Here is a 22,211-nt window from a genome sequence, read left to right on the forward strand (position 1 = left end):
CTAATAATAATAATAATAATAATAATAATAATAATAATAATAATAATAATAATAATAGTCTGATCGTATAGAATAATGAAACGTCAGAAAATCACAATAATTAAATTTATGTAACTAATGATTTACAGCTGACAGGTGGTGTGACTTGCGACCCCCACTGAGAACAGAACAGCAGAGCTAACTGAAATTAGGCTTGTCCTGTGTGTAAGCCTGTAAACTTTCATAATCTTGGTAGGGTGTTTTAATCCCTTAAGATCTTAAGACCTCGGATCTCCAAAAATTGGGCTTGCTGGTTCCTGTTATTTTGAGGCTCAGTTTTATTGTCATTATTCATTATAATTATTCTTATTGATGTAAAACCTTACAATAAAGGTTAACAAAGGTTAGCATAGCCTTTCATGGTGGAAAAATAAAAATAAAAAAAAAACTACGAAGCACAGATGATGAGAGTGCTAACCAAGAAAATACTTGCGCAGGCCTTTAGTTGTGGTCGTCACCTGCAATCAGCACAGATAACAGCCCTGATGATGGATGGCGAGGATGACCTTACAAAATAACGTCACAGTTGAAGGTTACGCTACCTGGCACGCCGTTACATCATACAGCGTGTCATAACAAGCTCCTTGCCACTACTAGCCGCTGCAGCAGACTGCCTGGCCAGTTAGGGAAAGCTCATCCCTGATAGGTCAAATCAAACTGCTCTGGAAGAATTCTTACCTTTTTTTTTTTTTTTTCCCTTCAGCATTACATAAAAAATTACCATAACGTGCAGGTCCTCGTTAGATAAAGACTTCAGATCATGCCCCTGTCTGCTGTTTACAAGTGGACAAGGCCTGCTTAGCCACCCTTGTAGCCATTATGGGAGACCTTTGTCCTGCAGCGGGTTCATAGAGGTGCTTAAGTTGGTTTGGCTTCAGTGATGTCATTTACGGGGTCCTTTGGTCCGTGATCTTGATGGAAACTACTTGGTCTTCGCCGGGAGGGAAACTGTCTTTCCTCTTTTCCCGTTTGCTCGCCATCCATATTGTCTATTGTTATCTGTAATGAAGCATCGCATTAGAGAAACTTCATGTGCTGTGATATTAGGTGATGGTATTGGTGAACTGCACCGTACACACTTCATGGCTTGTTATGCATGCTCCTACTTCACGATTATAGATACGAGACAATTCGAATACTACTGATCTCTATTTAACGAATGGCCTAAGAGATACTATAAAGAATACAAGGACACCACAACCGCAAGAAGCCAGCAGGCCTACACGTGGGCAGTCCCTTTATTCCTGAATGGTTTGGAAATACAACGGAATACATGATCCTCCTCTACAAGCTCCGTCATGAAGGCGTGGGATTTGAAACATTCTTCCCTACATTGTGTTCAGAGTGTGTTACAAAGGCAGTACATACTGGCCACTAACTTTACCAGCACGTTTCTTGAGTGGGAGGAGCAAGCTGGTGGTCAAGGTAGTGGTGGTGGATATTTTATTTATTTATTTATTTTTTATTTTATTTTATTTATTTATTTATTTTTATTTTTTTTTGCGGACAAGTGTCACTCATCTTATCAGGACCAGAGAAGTGCTGCGTCAGTCACTACTTGTCCTTGTGCGCATGGGTGAGTGTCACGGCATCTGATCATGGGTGGAAGTATCAGTTCCGTTGTAAGAGTCACGTCCATGTAAGGGGATTCTAGTTGTCATCATGGACATTTCCTTTAAAACAGAATATCCTTATTGTTCCTAGATCCCTCTTATTTTCAATCCCTCCACATTTTTCTTTGTTTTTGACATTTTCCAAAACATTTATTTTTCGACCATATTCTGTTTCCAATTTCTCCCTGTCACTTTTTGTTTTCAATGTTTTTTTCTTGTCTTTTCCTAAATTTATACTGTCATTTAAAAATTTATCCTCCTTCCTCTTTCTTCCTATGGTTCTTCTTTTCGACTTCTTATTATTTTTTCTTCTCGTATCTTTCAAAATTTACACATACTGTTATTAGTGTATTCTGCTTTCATTTCCTCCCTCTCTTCCTTCCCTTGCTAACGTTTTTTTTTCTTATCGCATAAGAAACTGTATAATCCGTCCTTCATAATTATATTCTACTTCTTCTCCCTTCCTTCTTCCTCTATGTTATATTAACTTTTGACTACGCTTTAATATCGCTTACTTAGCCTCTAGAGATGTTCCTAGTAGTTTCTGGGCGCTATCGTGCACATCATCTTCAGTTACATACCATGAATGCAATGAATACAGGGACTGCCACGTGTTATAGACTGTCACGTGTAAGACTGATGTTTTTTTGTAGCTTCCCTTATTTTCTTATTTGCTTACATGTTTCTTTCAAGTGCTTCGATTTGAACAATATATGCATCCTCAGATTCTATGCTCACATAATGTTGCACAATATTTTATAAAGGCACGCAGTAATGTTATTTGAGTGCGAAATCGTAGTTTACCCCAGGCAACAACATAACAAGAAATTAAATTTACTCTTACAAATAGATAATTAAAACGAATCCATACTGCTGCTATTTCAAGAGTTAGTGGTCTAGCATGTCGTAGAATTTACATGAAGTTGTCATTGTGATTAGTTTCTTACGAATTACGAGAGAAGAGATCCTAATAATAATCAAGGTTATCTTATCTAAAACAATACTTCAGTAAGGCGTTTCAAACCTTGAATAACAGAGGCGTGAGATAATCATTTTTTTTCTGAGAGAGAGAGAGAGAGAGAGAGAGAGAGAGAGAGAGAGAGAGAGAGAGAGAGAGAGAGAGAGAGAGAGACTACCGTTGCTCCTAGTACCACCTATACATCAACAAAAACAATAAACAATAATAAACACGAACAGCTACTGTTACTATTACTGCTGCTACTACTACTACTACTACTGTTACTACTACTACTACTATTACAACTACTACTACTACTACTACTATCACATCAATGACCAATACTCACATTAGAAACAATATCAGCTGGGGTAAAGTTGAACACCTTGGCGAAGAAGTAAAATTCTGCCTCCAGTGCTCTGCTGAGTGACTCTCGGTGAGTGAAGACGTGCCCTTCGTCTGGTGGAGGGGAGGGAAGGCAATGATGCATCATCGTTAGGCGAGTGAAGGCAAGAAAAAAAAAGTGAAGACATCTCAATTTCGTCTTTTCCTGGCATCAACTTTTGAGAGACTAAGTGTGTTAATACAAGGCGGAAAGTATGGTATTAACTCTCTCTCTCTCTCTCTCTCTCTCTCTCTCTCTCTCTCTCTCTCTCTCTCTCTCTCTCTCTCTCTCTCTCTCTCTCGCTCTCTCTGTTCTAGCCACTAAAAGTCACAAAAATCTCCTCTCTACTTCCATTGTGCACGCGTGTTCCCAAGGGAGTGTGACGTTATGACCTCTCCTCCTCGAGCCCTGATTGACGCGGCTCTGCGCATGGTCACGTTCACCATTGAGGGTCATGCAGTACATGATCAGATCAAGACGTTTATTTGTATTTTAGGATTTTGCCTAATACTTAAGAAAGATAGAAATAATAACTATAACTTACATTTTTCTCACATCGAATGGCCATTTCTAATTATAGTAATTATTTATTAATCATAACTACCAAACCACTACAACACTACTACAGCAAAATTTTAACTGTAATAAAACGATAAGATCCACTTAAACTGTGAAAAATTCTATCAATTATGACTTTTTGAGTTTATTATTAGGTAACGGCTAGTTTAGGATGAAACATAAGTTTGTTATCACCGGCTATCACTCTCCGTATCTTGGAGGAAGCGTCAAGTGGATACGTGCACTGTTACACAGAGGAATGACTGCGTCTCAGCGATGGAAGGAGTGCAGGAAAGCTTGTGGCATACACAGACTTGTGCCACCTTGTCCTCACCAGTGACCTCGCCTCCCTCGTGAGTGCAGGTTTTTTGGACATTCCTGCCTTTTGAAATTATGATGAACAGTAACAGAAGCTTGCACGGCATTAAATCATTCCAAACCTCACCCGTAAAGGTTTCCGTGAATTGCATTACAAGGTTGCTAAATTACCAAAGAAGTAGGAGGTGTATGAGAAACTAGATCCTGCAGAAAGATTCCTGTAGTGTGAGGAGGTCAGCAAAACTATGCATAGATGGAAGACGCCGCACTCATAGGAGGAGAATCAGTGACTCGTGCTTCCGAACCAGATGAGTAGTATGAGACTGCTCAGATTCGTGATTCGGTCCAACTGACGAACTCTAAATGAAGTAATTGTCGCGAAATAATACAATGCTAATAATCATGTAATAATCGAGATGCAACTTTGTACCGTACGTTCAAAACTTCATAGTTTCACTAAGATTCTGTACATATGTTAGAATCTGTGTGTGTGTGTGTGTGTCGCGAGACAGCTCACCCTCAAAAACAATGAAGGCAGCGGGGAGGTGTTTGCTCTTCACCAGCTTGTACATCCCGCGGGCCTGGTCGGGGGGAACTACCTGCCGGAGGAGAAACAGTAAACAACCCACCGTAGCAATTATTATATCATCTGAGTGACCTGAATCACGATGACTGAGAAAAATAAATACTACAAGCACAGAGATGTCTGAGCTGCTTTATCACTCCTTTTGCTGTGAGTGTTATCTTGAAATTATTATACTTTAAGCTTCTACTAGATCATGATGATTAACTTGAGAAGGAGCGGTAGCAGTCGAAGATTTAAATGAAATATTTAAGCTTCATTCACTAATATACTAAATGAAAGTCATGTATTTCGTACATTCCTTTCTTTTATATTTTCCCTTTCTTAGTAGAAATAATGCAGGTGGACTGATTAACTCTAGTCTACAAAATCCACGTAGCTTGTATACAGAAACAAGAACTCTTACATTTCCATAAGATTCACGTTACAAAACTACTACTACTAGTCACTTAACCCTAACCAACAAGGACGTACCCCTTCCTTGGCTGCCTTCACCCAACAGAAAGCTCGCACGCCCCACCTTGTCATTCGCGCCGTGGAAGAAGATCATGGGCACCTCCAGCCTCTCGTAGTTCCTGAGCGGTGACCTGGTGACGTAGCGGTCCTTGTGGCGGTCCAGGTTCCCGATCAGCGCCTCCATGTAGTTCTTCTTAAACTTGTGCGTGTTGGTAGCCATCGTCTCAGGATCCGACACGCCGTAGTAACTGGCACCTAGCGACCGAATACGAAAGAACAAGGGTGTGGGTGATCATGTGTGTGTATATGGGTGGGTGGGTAGGTGAGTGGATGTGTATATGGCTGAATGGGTGGGTGTAGGATCTATAGGAATCTTTTTTTGTTGGATAAACATCTGAGTGCATTCTATCAAGCAATTTAACGACAGAGAGAGAGAGAGAGAGAGAGAGAGAGAGAGAGAGAGAGAGAGAGAGAGAGAGAGAGAGAGAGAGAGAGTGGACGGGAATGGCCATACTAACCTGCTTTGAAGACGGACCCCGGTATGGTGAGGGCTGACAGCATGGTGTATGCCGCCATGGAGCTGCTGTCGATGCACAACCGCGCCTCGTCCACCAGCCCTTCCTTCACCAAGTGAGACGCCCCTGCCAGCACGTCCTCCACGTCATACACGCCCCACCTGCCATCCAGAAAGATTCCTCCACGTATATCTGACCGAAACTCATTAATCTAACCTAACCTGGCCATGGAGGAGAATTGCTTTGGGGAAAATCTTGTAAGGGAGGATGTTCATGGGGATATTCACTTGGGGAACTTCGATAAACGCTTAACGCATGACTCAAACCCAAACACAAACGACATGACTCAGACCCAGACCAAGGAAGAAACGCCGCCTCCTCCCCTGCACCACTCACATTTCGTTTAGCTTGTTGCGGTACAGCTTGCCGTAACCTGTGCTGCCACGGTAGTCCACGTCCAGAATAGCGAAGCCCCGAGAGGTGAAGAACTGGTAGTAGAGGTTGAGGGCGGTGGAGGCTGCGTCAGTGGGGCCCTCGTGCACCTTCACTAGCAGCGGCGGACGTGTTCCTGCCGGGGCGTGGTAATCCTTGTTCTGTAGTAGATGGAGCATACTCATCTAACGTTAATTTAGTGAGCAAAATACAAAAAATAAAGTATATACGTTAGAAGAGAGAGAGAGAGAGAGAGAGAGAGAGAGAGAGAGAGAGAGAGAAAGGCAGGCAGACAAATAAACACACAGACAGACATCATATACAGCGCTATATATCTTACTGATGCAGAAAGGAACGCATTATCGCTTCACCTTTGGAGAGTAAAGGTATCCGTAGGCAAAGTCTCCTTGCGTGGTGGGGAACTGCATGAGGCGGGCGGTGCTGATGTAGCCCTCCTCCACCCCTGCATCGGACGCCCGGCTCACGTCACGGGTGCGGCCTGTCCTCACCTCCACCTCCACCAGGCGGGGGTGACGCACCCCATCACTCGCCACGGTGTACACCTGGAAGAGACTCAACAGGTGGACAGGTCTAGATGTGTGTATTGAGGTTCTATGTATAAAGAAAACGATATATCTGAGATTGTTGAGGGAGAATAGGAATGATGTTCAGTATATTCTAAGCAGATTACATTAGTTATTATTCATGTATTTCTCTATCTAGCAGTGAGATGCGTGTGCTGAAGTCATATATACAAAAAATAACAATATGTCTGAAATTCACGAGAAAGAATGGGAATCTTGTTCAGTACGTTCTCAGCAGACTACTAGTATTTTTCTACCTAACAGTATCCAGGAGGAAGATAAGTTATGTTCTTAGAATATTCTTATTCGAGGTGAAAAATGCATTTATCTTCTCATATCCCTATTTGACTGCATTATATATAGTACTTGATTAACGGCTATCAATCAGTAAGTTCAAGGTAGGAGGTGTTACCTTGTCCCCTGCCTTGGAGTAGGCCACGCCAAGGCTGTACGTGGTGTAGTCTGTCTTGATGACGCGACGCTTTTGCTTGCGCAGGTCCACCACGGTCAGGTCCTGCGGGGGACGGGACAGGCGTGACTTGCAGAGGGAACGTGACTTGGGACAGGTTGCGTTCATCGTGCGATGTTTAAGTGTTTTGCAATGACAATAATTTGGAACAGATGTATCGTACCATTGCTAGTTCATCTTATCTCTTTTTAAATTGTAAAGTACTTATATAAATATATGATAAGATACAGCTTTATACAGGTCATGCACCAGTAATGAACCTTTCCTGTGAACTTCGTTGTCCTCCTCAGCTGATCGACTGCCAAGATAAAGAAACTGAGGAACGCTTAAGCAAATTTGAAAAAGTATCCCTAAATATCTGATGAAGTGACACGATGAAACATGATTGATGCCACGAGATGTGAAATATAATGTATGAATTTTCTGAAAGACATGTGTGTCTGTACACGTCCTTAAATAATGTATACCGTACGACAAGAAGACCTGCAATGAACTCAAATGAATAAATAAATAGATAAAAAGTAAGTTTCATCTTTAGGGGTGAAGAGAATTAAGGCGATGTGCAAACAGTCATGCAAGTGAGAATGAACAAGACTGCATGTATAAAGATACCCAATGAAAATAAATAAAGGAACGCACGTGGCCACAGATGACAACAGCCTCCCTGGCGCCCAGCCTAGGGTTGATGTCGTAGGCTTGGCGACCCAGCCTGTTCGGGGAAGGCGACACTGCATCAGTTCTTGATATTGAGGCCAATATGAGGGTTAATAATCCACGATACCTTTCACTTTAGTATAAAATGGCATACTAATGAGTGCTTATAAGAAAAAAAGAAGAAAACTATGTTTCCACTGTGATACGTTGCTGACAAAACTATCTCAGATATGCTGGGAAGAATTTGCCATTCGAACTTTACTTATTATTTGCGGTATTAAAGGAACTACGCATTCTGGTGCCACAAGATATAGACACAACATCCCGATGCAAGAATAAATACCATGATGTAAACAAACTATGTGCCTTATCAGAGTCATGCTGATAAAGTGACTCCCACGACAAGCACACGTGGACAGGAGGCTGCACCGTCACTCACCTCCAGGTAGGCCAGCCCACCTCCAGGGATTGAGGCGTCAGGTTGATCTCGAAGCCGCGACGGTTGACCCAGTACAGATTCCACCAGCCGGTCGAGTCGTGGACATAGAACAGCTCGTTGTTTTGGTCAAAGAACGGCGTCATCATGCTGCAGGGAATGGAGGAACACAAGAACATAAGGAAGTTAGAGAAGCTGGCAGTCCTTATAAAAAATACTTACCTGTTTCCACTTATCATCCCCGAACATAAATTTGTCTAATCTTTTAAAACTCGGCAGAGGAAATGGACAATGCCGTGTGTAAATGAAGATGAAAAAGGAGCGAGCAAGACAATCACAAAACACGTGAAATGCAGGTATGGTAATTGTACAGAAATATATGAAAAATACAAGGGAATAAATGCCATGAAAGACCAACATAATCAGCAAATTAAGGGTCATCTCTGGGTCATCTGCGTTTGTAGTTCAGTTTAAGAAGACCTATTTCACAATCTCACGTCCCTCACCTGCCGTGTTGAAAGAACCTGCTGATGGTGATATCTGTCCGGTCTTCCTTCAACTCCGCTACGAACATCTGATTTTCGTCCCACGGCTGAGGCAGAGACAAAGAGAGGGCAGAATGGTGAATCAACTACAACATGGCACACACACGTATAACACAGGTTTCGCCTCTGTCTCTGGAAACTAATCATAAAGACTAGGTTATTCACGATTATTCACCCTGGCAGGACCTTCACTAACCATGTTGGGATGGTTCCACTGTATCCACACAAGGTGCAGGCCGTCCTGGGTGACCCTCGGGGACGCGAAGAAGTCCGCGTGTTCAACGATGATTTCCTCCTTCCCGCTTGATGCGTCCACCATTACGATACTGTTCCGAGGCTCCTGCAGGCCTCTCTCCTCCACCCTGGAGTGGTCTTCCATCACCAGAAAGAGCGCGTTCCACTGCCAGACAACACGGAGTGGGTGAGACACAAGAACATAAGAACATGAGAAAATAAGGGCAGTCCTTGCATGAAACACACTACCTAAATATTTCCACCTATCATCCTTATCCATGAATATATCTGATCTTTTTTAAACCTCTTTAATGATTCAGCACTAACAACCTAACTTCTGAATGTATTCCATTCATTTACCGCTCTATTTGAGAATCAATTCTTTCCTATCTCTTTTCTAAATTAACGTTATCAAGCTTGAACCCATTATTTCTTACCCTATCTTGATTACTTAACCTGCACAAGCAGCAACCATTGCAGCAACACGATCTCACGCAGCTGAAGTCACACTCACCTCGGGACTGTAGACACCATCAGCATACCTCTTCTTCTGGCCATGTGTGAGGCGCGAGGGCTGGGCTTCGGGGCCGTCCTGGCGGTACAAGGCATCATCCTCGCCGCGGGAGAAGAAGAGAGTGTTATTGTAGACAGTGAATGAACCGCCGCCGTACTCATGCACGCGGCTCACCACGTCATAGTCTGGGCCCGTCCAGCGCACCACCTTTCGTGTGTCTGTTGGAGAGTCACTTCTGGCAGGCTGCTCTTATTTGACAAGAGAAATATATGCAAAAAGGAGAACAGTATATGCAGTATTTGTATCACAGCAACTGCGGGTGAGCATGGCTCGACTCACTAATAATTTTGTCCTTTTACGAGAGTAAGAACCATGCGGCGTGTTCTACTCACCTGGATCAAAGTGGTACACTGCGCGGCGGCCATTCACCTCCTCGCTCCAAAACACAAGACCTGCAGAGGATAGTGTCTATGAGAAAATACGAGTAAGATTAGATCATAGGTGGGTATAGGAAAGTGTGTTTCATATTGGGACCGCCACTAGTAGACCTGATAGCTTCTTGCATTTCCCCTGATGTTGAATATGTTCATATGTAACAGAAAAGATAAGTAATGGAACACTTCTTATACCTGTGATGGGGTCTATTCTGGGAGGCTCCACCACTGCGCTAATGGGCTCCGTCACCAGGTTGCTGGTGATGGGGGAGGGCCACGACCCGTACGGCGCCTCAGTGGACGACCTGCTCGGTGACACCTGCGATTTCCTCACCGTGTTCCCGGCGCCAATGATGAGGATCCCCAGCGAGTGTTCCGTGGTGTTGGAGATGCTCAGGTCGAGTCGCCCCAACCCTGAGTCTCCCTCAGAGTCCTTTTCCAACGGCGATAATGTGGGAATGAATACCTGTTGAGTGGAGGAATGATATGCAAGGAATGAGATGGTGGCATGAACGTCCAGTGACTTGACCAGTGCATCGCAAGGGGAGACAACACACAACACAATCACAACACTGGAAGGGGAAGCAGCCACTGGGAAATAAAAGATAAAATATCATAAAAAAAAGCTCTTTACAATATAAGAGTGTAGACTGAATATATTCGTAAACTACGTAAAGGAAAATAGCTACAGGAAAAGAGAAAATGATTTAAGATAGACTTACAGAGGCGACGCCATAAATAGAAAGAAGCGTCAGCATGAAGGGGCGGGAGACGAGAAGCCCCCAGTACAGCATGTTTCCAGGGGCACGCTACTCAGGAGTCATCGGAGAGTCGCTGCTCCTGTTTGGATTGAAGGAGAATCTGAATGTAATGCCGCGGAACTGTCCAGGTTATGCGAGTGTGATTGAAGCTGTTAGTAATGTAAAACGTCATTAATGTAGAGCGTTATTATTCGTTTTAGATGATGTTCCTGTGACTGTTTGGATTTCGCGTTGGTGAGGATGTTAGGATTCGAAACCTCCAATTATTACTGCAAAAATGTCTCCGTGTTTAAACATTTTTTTCATTCTCCTTTTATTTATTTTTTTTTCTTTCTTTCCTTTAATTGCTTTAGATGTCCCGTGTCTCAAACTTCTTTTATTTTATTGTATTTATTTATTTATTTTGTTTGTTTGTTTATTAGATGCCCCATGTCTGAAATCAGCATTCATTCCAGGAAATGCCTCGTGCCTGAAACCATTATTTATTTTTTTCACTTCCCCGAGTCTAAAACCGAGATGGAGCTGGCTTGATCAACTGTAATATGCATCAATAATCGTTTTTTTTTTTTTTTTCACTCCTATAGCTTTACTGGAGGAAACATACAGTTATAACAGACATTATCACATGCAGCATACCTTCTTTTATCGTGACTGCTAATTGTTTCAGAATTTCAACGTATCCTTAAAGTTTTCACGGCTTATAGGAAGACAATCATGCGCTAGTTCACTTTTGACATTCACGCTAGAAATCCACGAGTGTCAAGAGCACACCACAGCATCACCACGACTAACCCCTGACCAGTTACTGCACCAGTGTTGCCAGACACCACCAAGGAAATTTTATGACATTGTGATGGGAAATTTCAGTAAAATATATAAAAATACAGGAGCTCCATATCTTACACATTATCCATATCACGCATTACTCTGTTCTAGGCGCTTATATTAATTAGTTCATCACTCAGCCTGCTTGCCGGCTTGTTGGTCCCGCTGCTGGTGGTGGTGGTGGTAGTTTATGATTTACGGTGAGTCATATTAAGTGGATCATTATTTTAGTGAAGATACCTGAAGAAATTATAATGTTTATGATGACAATAAAGTTGTTAATGCTTTTGATTTTTTCTCGTCTCTAAGACGGAGGTTCAGATTATGGAAGGGCGTGGGGTGGTGTGGGGAAGCAGGGCCAGGGACGGAGACTGCGCCAGGGAGCAACAACCAACGTGCCCTGGAGGGCAGAGTCCCGCTACCTAGGTACGTGGCCTTAGCTCGTCACGGAGGGCACGCGCGACCACTGCCACGGTGCCGAGAGGCGAGAGCCAGGCAATCACAGAGAATAAAGTGCGTTGTACACACACACACACACACACACACTGAGAGAAAGAGAGAAAGACTGCATATTGCGCTCCTGACATATCAGTATTCAGTAAGAAATTCTCTGTTCATCTTCATGAAGCCCAGCCACTGTTGCTTCCACCAGACGTCCCACTTGCATCTAACAGTTTCCATACCTCTTGCAAGAATGCAGTTACATTTTTTAACCAGTTATTCTTCTTTCAGTTAAGCTGTCTACATACCCACACCATCATGACACTCACTGCCTTGCTTAATCACCCAACACTTCCACCACCGCTTCCATTTTACACTTCTCTAACCCAAACCAAGAAATCTATTTCTGATATGAGCAATAAAAACTATCATTGAAAGTACAAGGAGGAATCCTCCCTGTTGCATCAAACTGAAATTCACATAAGGGCAAGTCAGTCTGTATGCCTATCATTAATCATTATCCTTACAAAGGGAGAGCCACGATTTTGTCACATCTCATCTTGTTTAAGGAACAAAATCCAGAGGAAAGTGTCCCCAGCAGTCCCATCACTCAGTCCTTTCTACTCATACAACACAGGGAACATGACAGTAATCTTCCAACCTGGTAACAGCTGTAGCCAGGCTATCTCTCCCTCAGCACCCACATGGAAAAAATATGGGTATTTAAGAATAATATGACCATTATAGAATTTTCATTTATTTCAGATTGCATGATGGGAGGTAAATGTCAGGAGTCAGCTAAGGGACAGAACTCAATGAGAAACATGAAGCTGTAAGAAATAAACATCCACAAGGCTATATAGATCAACAATCAGCAACAATATACACACTTTTCTCACCAATAAGTATTACAGCAGTAATGTCAAAAGAATACTGAAACAAGAAATCATCAAAGTTCAAATCTTGCACACACTTAGAAAGAAGGAAACACTGCCCTCAGTCCATGCACAAATTTGTAATTACTGCATCTAATGAGACATTAAATATGTAACTCAGGACCATAACAGCAAACTTTCAATGTAACAAGGGATGCTGTTCACTCAGTTTTGTCATGGTCTAGGTTGACACTGCTAACTACCACCCAATCACTCCCCTATAGTGTTGCTTCAATATCGAAAGTACAAAAATGTTCTTTCCATAAGCTAAGGCTAACCCCTCAGGAGTGATGACAATGAGAAAAATATTAATAATAATCATAAGGGCTCTGGCTACAAGTGAGAGGAGCCTATGAGTTCTCAGCCAATCTCCACGACAACAACAGGATAAACACACCAAGACAGACAGTGTGGTCCCAAGGTGAGTCAAGTGTGCATGCTACTGTTGCTCCTCCAGTCATACCACAATCATGCCATCCCTACCCTCCCTAAATCAGCACTCAGCCTAGAGTGGTCATAGTCTGGCCAATGCTGATGAATCTGGCTCCAAGGTGTAATTCTGTGGGAAGATTTTGTTTCATAACTTATGTCTGGTGCCAACAGGTGGCCCCAAAATGATTGCAAGTGTTCTAATGTGAGAATCATTACCTTCTGATTATCATTCCATATTACCATATTGCAAAGAATAATCATCAAGTATTCTAGTACAACAATAAGTTCACTGATTATCAATTCATATTACCAGATTAAAGGGAACACATCACATTCAATGCAAACAGCAGTGGGCAAGGCAGAGAGTGGCCCACACCTGATGGACCACACTGCTGCCTGCCTACCTGGAATGCTTAGCAGATTCCTTCACACTGCAAGTACAAAACATCATCCATCCTCAACACAAATAAAGGATACATACTATTCTGTGTTCTCATATAAAACATGACATCAAAATAACTGAATGGCAACATACTGCAATCTGCACACATATTGCCATCACTTAAGAGCTCCATAAAAATTAAAGCAAAACTTTCCTACACAAACACAACTAAATTAAAACATTATCATCCATAAGTGTTTATGGAAATAAAAGCATACAATATTATTAGGTAATTCTGATCAATTATGACATGATAGATAACCAATTTTTAAATGTTATTGTAAGAAGATCCTGACCATTTCTTTGTTCTGAATCTAATGAGTGGCCACACAATACCATTACCTGAGAGGAAGCACAATAACAGTTCCCAGTGAGTGGATCTCAGATGCACACTTGGGCTGCTCTCACACCTCTAATGATGAGTATGCACATGCCACCCAGACTCCTCTCACTGTGAGGCCTCTGGGTTTGCTGATCTCTTGTGCTGCTCTGATTGTGACCAAGCAAACACACACACACACACACACACACACACACACACACACACACACACACACACACACACACACACACACACACACACACACACAGGAGGTCAAGTTAACACATAAATATCAATATCACTTATTATGCTAAATTATATTTAGGATGCAATTTTAATCCACATTAATAAATTATATAAAAATTAAAACTATCTTTTCTAGATCTATGCCTATGTACACAGAATGCAGAGCAGGATGTATAAAGACAAGGTTACTGGAAATCAAGAACAGAGATCTTGGGATTTAAATTTTAGAAAATGAAAGAGATATACCGTAATAAAGCTGAGACAGGAACCCATTTTGCTTCATAAACCTAATAAAAAATTAACTATTCCTCTGTCCCTCACAAACAAGCCACAGCAAGGCAGCGGCAGCAGCAGCAGCAGCATCACAGCAGGAATATCTGGGGTCAGTTCATGGTAAACAATGGAGAAAACCACTTGATTGGGAGAACTTACAACACTGATGACACTGAGGCTTCTCAACACAGGCTACCAACACACATACACACGCACATACACAAACACACATACACACAACCACACATATATCAAGACACAAACTCACTGCTGAAAGATAACGGTGAAAAGCTAATAAGAACAAACAGATGGGATACAAGGCCCTTGCTGAACCATGACATGGCACCATACACTCCAGTAGGTAAGAAGATACATAATTCCCATCCCAGATTCTCTCGATGGCTGCCTAAAACTCTCAGAGCACAGTGAAGATCATCATTGCAGAACTGATGAACAATTATTATGTAGTTTTCCCAATGGCTGAGATGTCCATGATGAAATGAACACACAGTCAAAGTGAATAAGTGGCCTGTGAATACTGTGTCTGGTCATTCTCCAGTCCACCATCTTTATCTTTGTGGTTAAAAGACCAGCCATCGAGAAAGAAGTCAGACCTAATGTAATGCTTTCTCCCTTACGAGCACATTGGGATATCACGAGTGGCTCGCTTTGTAGGTCTGGGCAGACACACACTGACAAGAGTTCAAAGCCCTTCACCTGTTTCACTAGCTAGGTAAGAAAGGCAATATTGATCCTCGTAAAAATGCTGCAGACATACTTCCTCAAATTTAAATAGTATAAAAAACAGCAGGCACATTTCCTTCTATCCACATGTATGGAAGTGTGAAACAGGCTACAGAAAGCAGCAAGAGGAGAAGGAGCTATAACCAAACTGAGTCATTAGCCTCTGTGGTCAGGCTTTGGGATTCCTGCTGCCTGTGTGTGTCAGTGGTAAAATATACATTAAATGCTCTGTGGTGAAAATGTACACTTCTCTATTCTCTCTCTCTCCCTCTCTTTCATTTCCTGTAGTGACAGTTATCTTATATCTACATAGAATATTCAATACAATGTTATAAATGTGGGAAGGATGATCATATGAGCTATGACAGGCTAATGATGGGGTGACGGGGTGATGGGGTGGTGAGGGTGATGTGAGGGGCGGGGATCCTGTACAGCAGGTGGGAGCATCACGCCTCATTGCGATCTGGTGGTTGCCGGCTCTGTTAATATACTAATCTCGATCTGGAAAGGGAGTTAAGGAAAAGTGAATGATTAGTGGTGTAAATGCTATCACAGGAACATAAAGTATAAGCATAAGCTCTATAAATACAAAGCATTCTTACCCTGTGTACACAAACCCTCCCCATAAACCCACTACACAAGACTCTACTTACTTACATTCTTTAAAATGCATCCTCACTACTTCATACCTTTCACTTGTACGCTCTGAAGCATGCTGTGTTATTCTGTTATTTGTTCACCTACTTTCAGTCTGAACTTGTACAAGAGTGATCAAGAAACCTCGCACCTAAATTAACCATACTCCCTTTCATGTCTTTTGCTGTTTGGTCTCCAGAAAATAGCACTGGAACCTTTTCCTTATCTCCTATACTCTATTTTTAGCTTCTGGGCAGTATCTCTTTACATAAATAAAAAAAAGTCAAATAAATATAATAAACAAATAAATAAAAAGGAACAAAAATGTAGAAATAAACTAAACAGTAACAAAACATAAGAAATGCATCTATATACCAGACTGGCAATCCCATACAAGTGACTATGGCAGGGGCTAAGAAGACTGCCACTGTATTCCCCGCACATCATAAGAGACAACTAAAAAGGACAGAAACCCACTTCTATGTAGTTTTTTCTTATGAACAGACAAGTAATTGCATAAAAGACAAAAAAAATCACTAACAATAAAATACTTCTATCTTAAAAGTAGCATTGGTACAAAAAGGATACAACTCTTAGTCCACGTTCAATAGGGTTGGTGATGAGGAGGCCGCGGGGGGTCCAGACACGCTCATTCTGCTCCGCCACATACTTGGTCACCCTCTTCATCATCTGCAAAAAATAAAAAATAAATAAATAAATAATCATCACAAATGGTCATGAATACAGGAGTAACTGTGCTTGAAAATGCTGAATGTAGAAGTAACTGTGGTAGGAGCTGCAAGGCTTTGTTACAGATGTGGGAAAGATGCTGCCGTCTCCTACTTCTGCACATATAGAAGGAAAAGACGTGACACAGAAATAAATAATACACTTAATTCTTTGGGGCACAATACTAAATGCTAGCAGTGGAATGACTTTTTCTATTTGTATGGTGAATGAAAACTAATTTCACATTCATCCTTGCCTAACTTCCTAGTCCATAATCCTTGAAGCTCCCAGTCCACCCCTACTTGCCTGTTCATAGTGGGTTTCCATACAGAAGAAGACCAGGTAAGCAGTCAGACAGCCAAGGCAGCCCTCACAGTAGCGGCCACAAGACATCTTCTCTGCCTCAACAAACATGGCATTGATGTCGTTGATTGTGTTCTCAAAGACATTATTCTCCATCTGCAGAGACAATACCATTATCAGAGACTCTCAGTAGTGTGTGGCATGACAGACAATGCTATAAGAGACCACTTCTGTGGAGAGACAGACAAACCTGGACTATAATGCCTAAAATCACCGGCTAAATCAGCTCACAACTCATGTCTGATTTCTTAATACAGTATTATTGCAATAGATAATATTTTTGTGTTATACTATACCACAAAAAGGAACATTGCAGAGATTGCATGATGAGAAACTTCTAGGGCTGTGAAAAATGTATCTTTCTAAAATATTCCAACCTTTATAAAAAAATTCACTAAAGTTTATTTGCTTCATGGTCTAGATAACAACATGATTAAGTTATTTCCTGCTATGCAACAAAAGGGTAAAACACGGCATTCCCACATCATAAATATCTGACAACATACTTTAATATGACAATTAAAGTAAAATCTAAAGCTACATTAATAACATGATAATGTAGCAAATGACAGTATAACCATTACAGTTTGTGGAGGAGGTCAATACTCCCCAAAAAACTAAGCATCTCATGTCCGTGGAAGAGACACATCTCCAAACACAGGGAGAAGTGGTAAGTTCAGCCTTCCCCTAAAATGGTAAATCCACTAAAAGGCATAGAACTAAACACTGCTTCGTGGACATTCAAACAAAGCTTCACGGCCAGGACATGACAGAAGGAATAGAAAAAGGGTCAAATGAATGAATTACACAGCCTATAAAAAACAAGAAAAGCTACAAGAAGCCCATATGCCTATAAATAGCTGTCCCCATATAAAACATCCTATATCCACCATCATCCTTATCCATACATTTATTTAATCTTTAAAGCTTTCTATTGACTTAACACTAATAAACTGACAACAGAGACTATTCCAGTCATCTAATACCAGGAGGGAGGAAGGCAAAAGGAACAAATAAATTAATGCAGGAATGCTGGAAGGAGAGGGGACAGGAAGGAAAAGGTAATGGAAATGAATGTAGGAATGCCAGAAGAGACAGGAAGGAAAAAGAAACTAAATGAAATGAGGGCTGGAAGAGTGGAAGGAATGAAGGAACACTGGAAGGAAAAGGAGACAGGTTATGGAAAGGAAACACGGAACAGCAAAATGAATGAAGAAAAACCAGCAGAAGAGACAGGAAGGAATAGGAAATGGAAAGAAATGCAGGCTGGAAGGGAAGAGTTGAGGGAATGAAGGGATGCCAGAAGACACAAGAAGAAAAAATAAATGAAACAGGGAGAAGAGTGGAAGACTAACCTTGCCTTCCAGCTCAGGCGGAAACTTGGTCTGGAATTTGACAGACGTCCCCTGTGAGTAGTCCCTCTGAATGAACACTTTGAGGCAGCCTGAGGGTCGGGTGCCGCCAGCAAGGTCCTCAAGCTGGGTGCCATGGTTCTGCAGGGCATGTGGGTGGGAAAGAGCCAGTCAGCATACACACACACACACACACACACACACACACACACACACACACACACACACACACACACACACACACACATACACACAAATATTAAGGTCTTGGCACACATTTCATTCTATATTTTTTGAGGTATGGAGTGGTTCTTTCATATTCTGCTACTGGCTTTTGTTGTTTTTCATTCTTTATTTTTCTTTAATTTTATTTTATTTTTCATCTATTTATTTATGTATATGTACTTATCTATTTATTTATTTATTTTATTTTATTATTATTATTATTTTTTTTTTTTTGGTACGTGTGTGTCTGTGTACTGTGTGTGTTTCAGTACAAATGACACTAAGGACTCACTAACGGCAATTGGGCATCATCCAAAATCTGAGAAGTGCTTGTTTGTTGTTCTTCACTATCAATCATTTGCTTACTCCCTGTAACGCCCAACCACCAACCCTGTTTTGATATACTAAGAGTGTTTTATCATATCATTCCACACGCTACATCCACACGCAGCCCCGCCTACATCCGCACACCCACCCACCCACCCACTCACACACGCCCACTGACTAAAAATAAACCGGAATCACAAGAAATTAAGTAATTAACACCCACAACTCTCCCACAAACCCATTCCTTGACCACAAATCCTCACCAATAACAAATAAAGCACAAAGCCGCCCGTTTACCTTCTCCTAGAGCACAAAATGTCACGAAATAAAGTACAAAGTTTACCAGAATCACGAGAATCTGCGCAATTTTAACACATAACTCCCACACAAAGCTATTCCGTGACCTCACAACCTCTTCGATGACAGATGATGCATAAAGCTACATCCTGCACCACTTCAAACGACCCTACAGGCCAAAATATCACGAATACAGTGAAAAATTACGTGAAAGATTTTACCGAAACCACGAGAACCTGAGTAATTTTAACCAAGAACCTCCCACACAAATCCATTTCCTGACCCCACAACCTCACCATTAACAGATGAAGCACAAACCCACATCTCGCACTACTTAAATAACCTCAGAACCCTGAATATCATGAATAAAGTGCAAAATTAGCCTTTGTCGCCCCTTATCAGCGCTCCCGTCAGGCTTATTTATCACTTAAAAAGCCACGTTCAGGACTCCCAAGCCACTCCTGATCCTACAAGCCAGTCTGGAAATGTGCTGTAGTTCCCCCTGCGTGCTAATGGTCAATGTAGAGCCGGTGGGAGTCGAGAAATTGGTGAAAAATACAGAGAGAGCAGTGTTTGTTTACCTGGTTGGACGCCATCTTGAATGACACTAATGACAGGGAGGGTTTGGATAAAGGGTTAAATTTTTGGTCCTATTCCAGGTACCGTGTGCACGTTATTAATATTATTGTTTGGATTTGTTTAAATTTTTGGTAAGTGTTTGAATGCTGGAAATGGCATGTCTGTGAAATGAAGCCTTTTAACAGAAGCCCAAGTTATGCATTACGAAAGATGCCAGAATTTTCTTAGGATTCATCTGTGATACTTTTTTTTTTTTTCTCTCACTTTCTATTTCAAGACGTGGAATGTTTGGCACTTTGGGAATCTGTTATCATGCAGCACTGTGATGGAGAATGTGTAGTGCTATAGAGGCTACCTAGTAACAGTAGTAGAAGTAGTAGTAGCAGTAGTAGTAGTAGTAGTAGTAGTAGTAGTAGTAGTAGTAGTAGTAGCAGCAGCAACAGTGGTTGGTGGTCGTTTTCCTTAAAAATTATTGCTTTTCTCCTCTCATTCTAGTTTTGTAATCGTAATAGTTTCTCATACCTAATTTCTGCAACTTGTTAGAATTTCCTGCAGCAATCGTGTCTGATTATATGGAATGAATAAAACACGTATCAGTTTCTCGTAATCTATATTTCAGTGCATTCAGGAAACAGTGCAGAACAATTCCCGTCCCTCGATGCATCATAAATATCTTGCAATGAGCTCCCGTCACTTAGTGCCTCTTGGTGAATGCTTCCCAGGGCACGCTGGCGATGCGCCCTCCGGATGTAACCACACAGGACATACTTAACACACTCCACACTGACCCTGGACACGCGAACCATATCAGAGACTGCGGAGTATATGTCTTCAGTGACCTGTGACATTTCTTCTTCATTGTAAGGTTGTGTGCAATGGACATTCTTGACACTTTTCCAAATCTCGCGTTTTCTTCGCTTCTGCTGGACCACTACAGTGAGGCTCGTCATTGAGTTCACGTCGGCGTTCTGCTCGTTCACGTTCGCGTTGATGTTGTCCCCGCTATTGTCGTTATTGTTGTTATTGTTGTTGTTGTCGTTGTTATTGTTGTTGCTGATGGTGTTGAGGACGTTGACGACTCCATTGAACACCTGAAGGGCGAATGTCAGCAGATTGAAGGAGTTGAAGCCAAAATTACCAGGGTTTCCAGGACATTCTTTGAAACGCTTCTCTCGCACGGCTGCCAAGGGGACCCGCGGCTCTCCGTTGTGACCATGATGAGGAGGAGGCTTGACTGGCGTCTTACTGCCCTCGCTTAGCTCTTCATTTCGCGAGAGGGACGATCTTCCTGATGCAGCTAAGAACTCCTCCGCCCTCACCCTCAGTGCACTCCTCACCCTTTCCACCAGGGCCTCCTCATCCTCCTCCTTCGGTGCCTCCTCTTCGACAGTCAAGGTCTTGGTGGTTGATATGATGAGGGAAATAAAAATCCATCGTCTGGTACACATGTAAGAAGTGGTTCTCTGGACTGACGGGGATGGAATGGGACCTGTGTGTGTGTGTGTGTGTGTGTGTGTGTGTGTCCCTCTCTTAACGCAGCGGCTCGGCACACCATGATTTTCTCAGTACCTATACCATGACGAGGCAAAAAAAAAAAAAAAAAAAACACTCAGAAGGCAATTTACGTGGTTCTGGCACACATAACTGTCACCTCATCCTCGCCCCTTTTATAATCGCTTGAATCTCAGTTTTCAGCAGGCGTGACTTGTGCCATTCCCCGCCTCGGTGAGTGAGATCGAGGATGGTGTGACGGGTGCATGGCGTCGCTAGCGGAAAAGGAACTCACAAGGAAGAGCATCCATGCGGTGAGTGACGCGGTGATGCCTCCACAGCACCTCCCCGAGGCCCGCCGTGGAAGCCATCCGCCGGGCACTGGCACAAACCCGCACGGCCTCTGGTTCACGCGGCGTGCTGGTAAATTCTTGAAGTAGGGATATCAGGGCCGAGGCTGCGTGGAAGGTCGCAGCGCTCCTATCAAAGGCGCCGCAGGAGGGAAGGTCGCGGCGTCTCCGGCGTGACGGCTGGATCATGACCATCACGTTATTGGCACTGTTGGAGTTGGTGGCCACCTGGTCCGTGTTGACGGCGATGCTATTGAGGGTGTTGAGGTTGTTGTTGTTATTGTTGTTATTGATGTTATTAACAACGTTGAGGATTCCGTTGAACACTTGCAGGGCGAAGGTCAGGAAGTTGAAGGTGTTGAAGCCATAGCTGCCAACACCGCCAGGACAGGAACTTCGGCTGTGGCGGCGGTGGAGGCGACGAAGAGAAATTTCTTCCTTCTCCAAGCCGCTGTCCTGCACCTCATCCTCACGTCGCATATATGTGAACTCCAAGGCGTCTTGTTCAAAATCTGGTTCTACTACTCCTTCGACGCCATCATGTCCTAAAAGCCCCGCCCTTGTCAAAGCCTGCCGCACTTTCGTCATTACCACCTCGTCCTCCTCCTGCAGTAGGGCATCGGAGAATCCAGGAAAGCTTAGTTGCTGCACTGCGGCCTCAAGCTGGCTTTCAAAGCTTGAGGAAGAAGCTGGGATGGCAAATGACCACAATAC

The 22,211-nt window shown here is 42.5% G+C and overlaps 2 protein-coding genes across 4 annotated transcripts; both read right to left on the reverse strand.

Annotated features, from left to right (window-relative positions):
• Positions 1 to 706: 706 nt before the first annotated feature.
• LOC135103439 (uncharacterized) lies at positions 707 to 10,573 on the reverse strand. 2 transcript variants are annotated; one of them, XM_064009649.1, is made up of 16 exons: positions 10,450 to 10,573; positions 9,923 to 10,193; positions 9,686 to 9,745; positions 9,294 to 9,511; positions 8,742 to 8,945; positions 8,507 to 8,592; positions 8,004 to 8,150; positions 7,550 to 7,619; positions 6,854 to 6,955; positions 6,229 to 6,420; positions 5,822 to 6,018; positions 5,429 to 5,586; positions 4,975 to 5,165; positions 4,389 to 4,470; positions 2,960 to 3,069; positions 707 to 1,038 (listed from the first exon to the last, which is right to left on the reverse strand). In XM_064009649.1, the coding sequence occupies exons 1-16, from the start codon at positions 10,519 to 10,521 to the stop codon at positions 898 to 900; spliced, it is 2,301 nt and encodes a 766-aa protein (XP_063865719.1). In that variant the 5' UTR covers positions 10,522 to 10,573; the 3' UTR covers positions 707 to 897. The 2 variants fall into 2 exon arrangements, with proteins under 2 accessions (XP_063865719.1, XP_063865720.1); XM_064009650.1 differs by lacking the exon at positions 10,450 to 10,573 and having other exon boundaries at positions 9,294 to 9,392; positions 9,923 to 10,060.
• Positions 10,574 to 12,495: 1,922 nt separating this feature from the next.
• Positions 12,496 to 19,688, reverse strand: LOC135103440 (golgin subfamily A member 7-like). Of its 2 annotated transcripts, none has more exons than XM_064009652.1 (5): positions 19,659 to 19,688; positions 18,232 to 18,369; positions 16,820 to 16,972; positions 16,373 to 16,474; positions 12,496 to 15,649 (listed from the first exon to the last, which is right to left on the reverse strand). In XM_064009652.1, exons 1-5 carry the CDS (start codon positions 19,671 to 19,673, stop codon positions 15,602 to 15,604), a joined length of 456 nt encoding a protein of 151 aa, XP_063865722.1. In that variant the 5' UTR covers positions 19,674 to 19,688; the 3' UTR covers positions 12,496 to 15,601. The 2 variants fall into 2 exon arrangements, with proteins under 2 accessions (XP_063865722.1, XP_063865721.1); XM_064009651.1 differs by lacking the exon at positions 19,659 to 19,688 and adding an exon at positions 18,746 to 18,826.
• Between the last annotated feature and the right edge of the window lie 2,523 nt (positions 19,689 to 22,211).

The sequence above is a fragment of the Scylla paramamosain genome, chromosome 9, assembly GCF_035594125.1.
Source record: "Scylla paramamosain isolate STU-SP2022 chromosome 9, ASM3559412v1, whole genome shotgun sequence".
Lineage (NCBI taxonomy): Eukaryota > Metazoa > Arthropoda > Malacostraca > Decapoda > Portunidae > Scylla > Scylla paramamosain.

Coding starts and splice junctions, on each gene's coding strand:
- LOC135103439 (XM_064009649.1), bottom strand. CDS start 10,521: ATGCTGTACTGGGGGCTTCTCGTCTCCCGCCCCTTCATGCTGACGCTT. Junction 9,746..9,922: donor CAGAATAGACCCCATCACAG/GTATAAGAAGTG, acceptor TATCCTCTGCAG/GTCTTGTGTTTTGGAGCGAG. Junction 8,946..9,293: donor ATGGTGTCTACAGTCCCGAG/GTGAGTGTGACT, acceptor GTTGTCTGGCAG/TGGAACGCGCTCTTTCTGGT.
- LOC135103440 (XM_064009651.1), bottom strand. CDS start 18,811: ATGATTGATAGTGAAGAACAACAAACAAGCACTTCTCAGATTTTGGAT. Junction 18,370..18,745: donor ATGATGCCCAATTGCCGTTA/GTGAGTCCTTAG, acceptor CATGCCCTGCAG/AACCATGGCACCCAGCTTGA. Junction 15,650..16,372: donor TTGAACGTGGACTAAGAGTT/GTATCCTTTTTG, acceptor CTCCCTTTCCAG/ATCGAGATTAGTATATTAAC.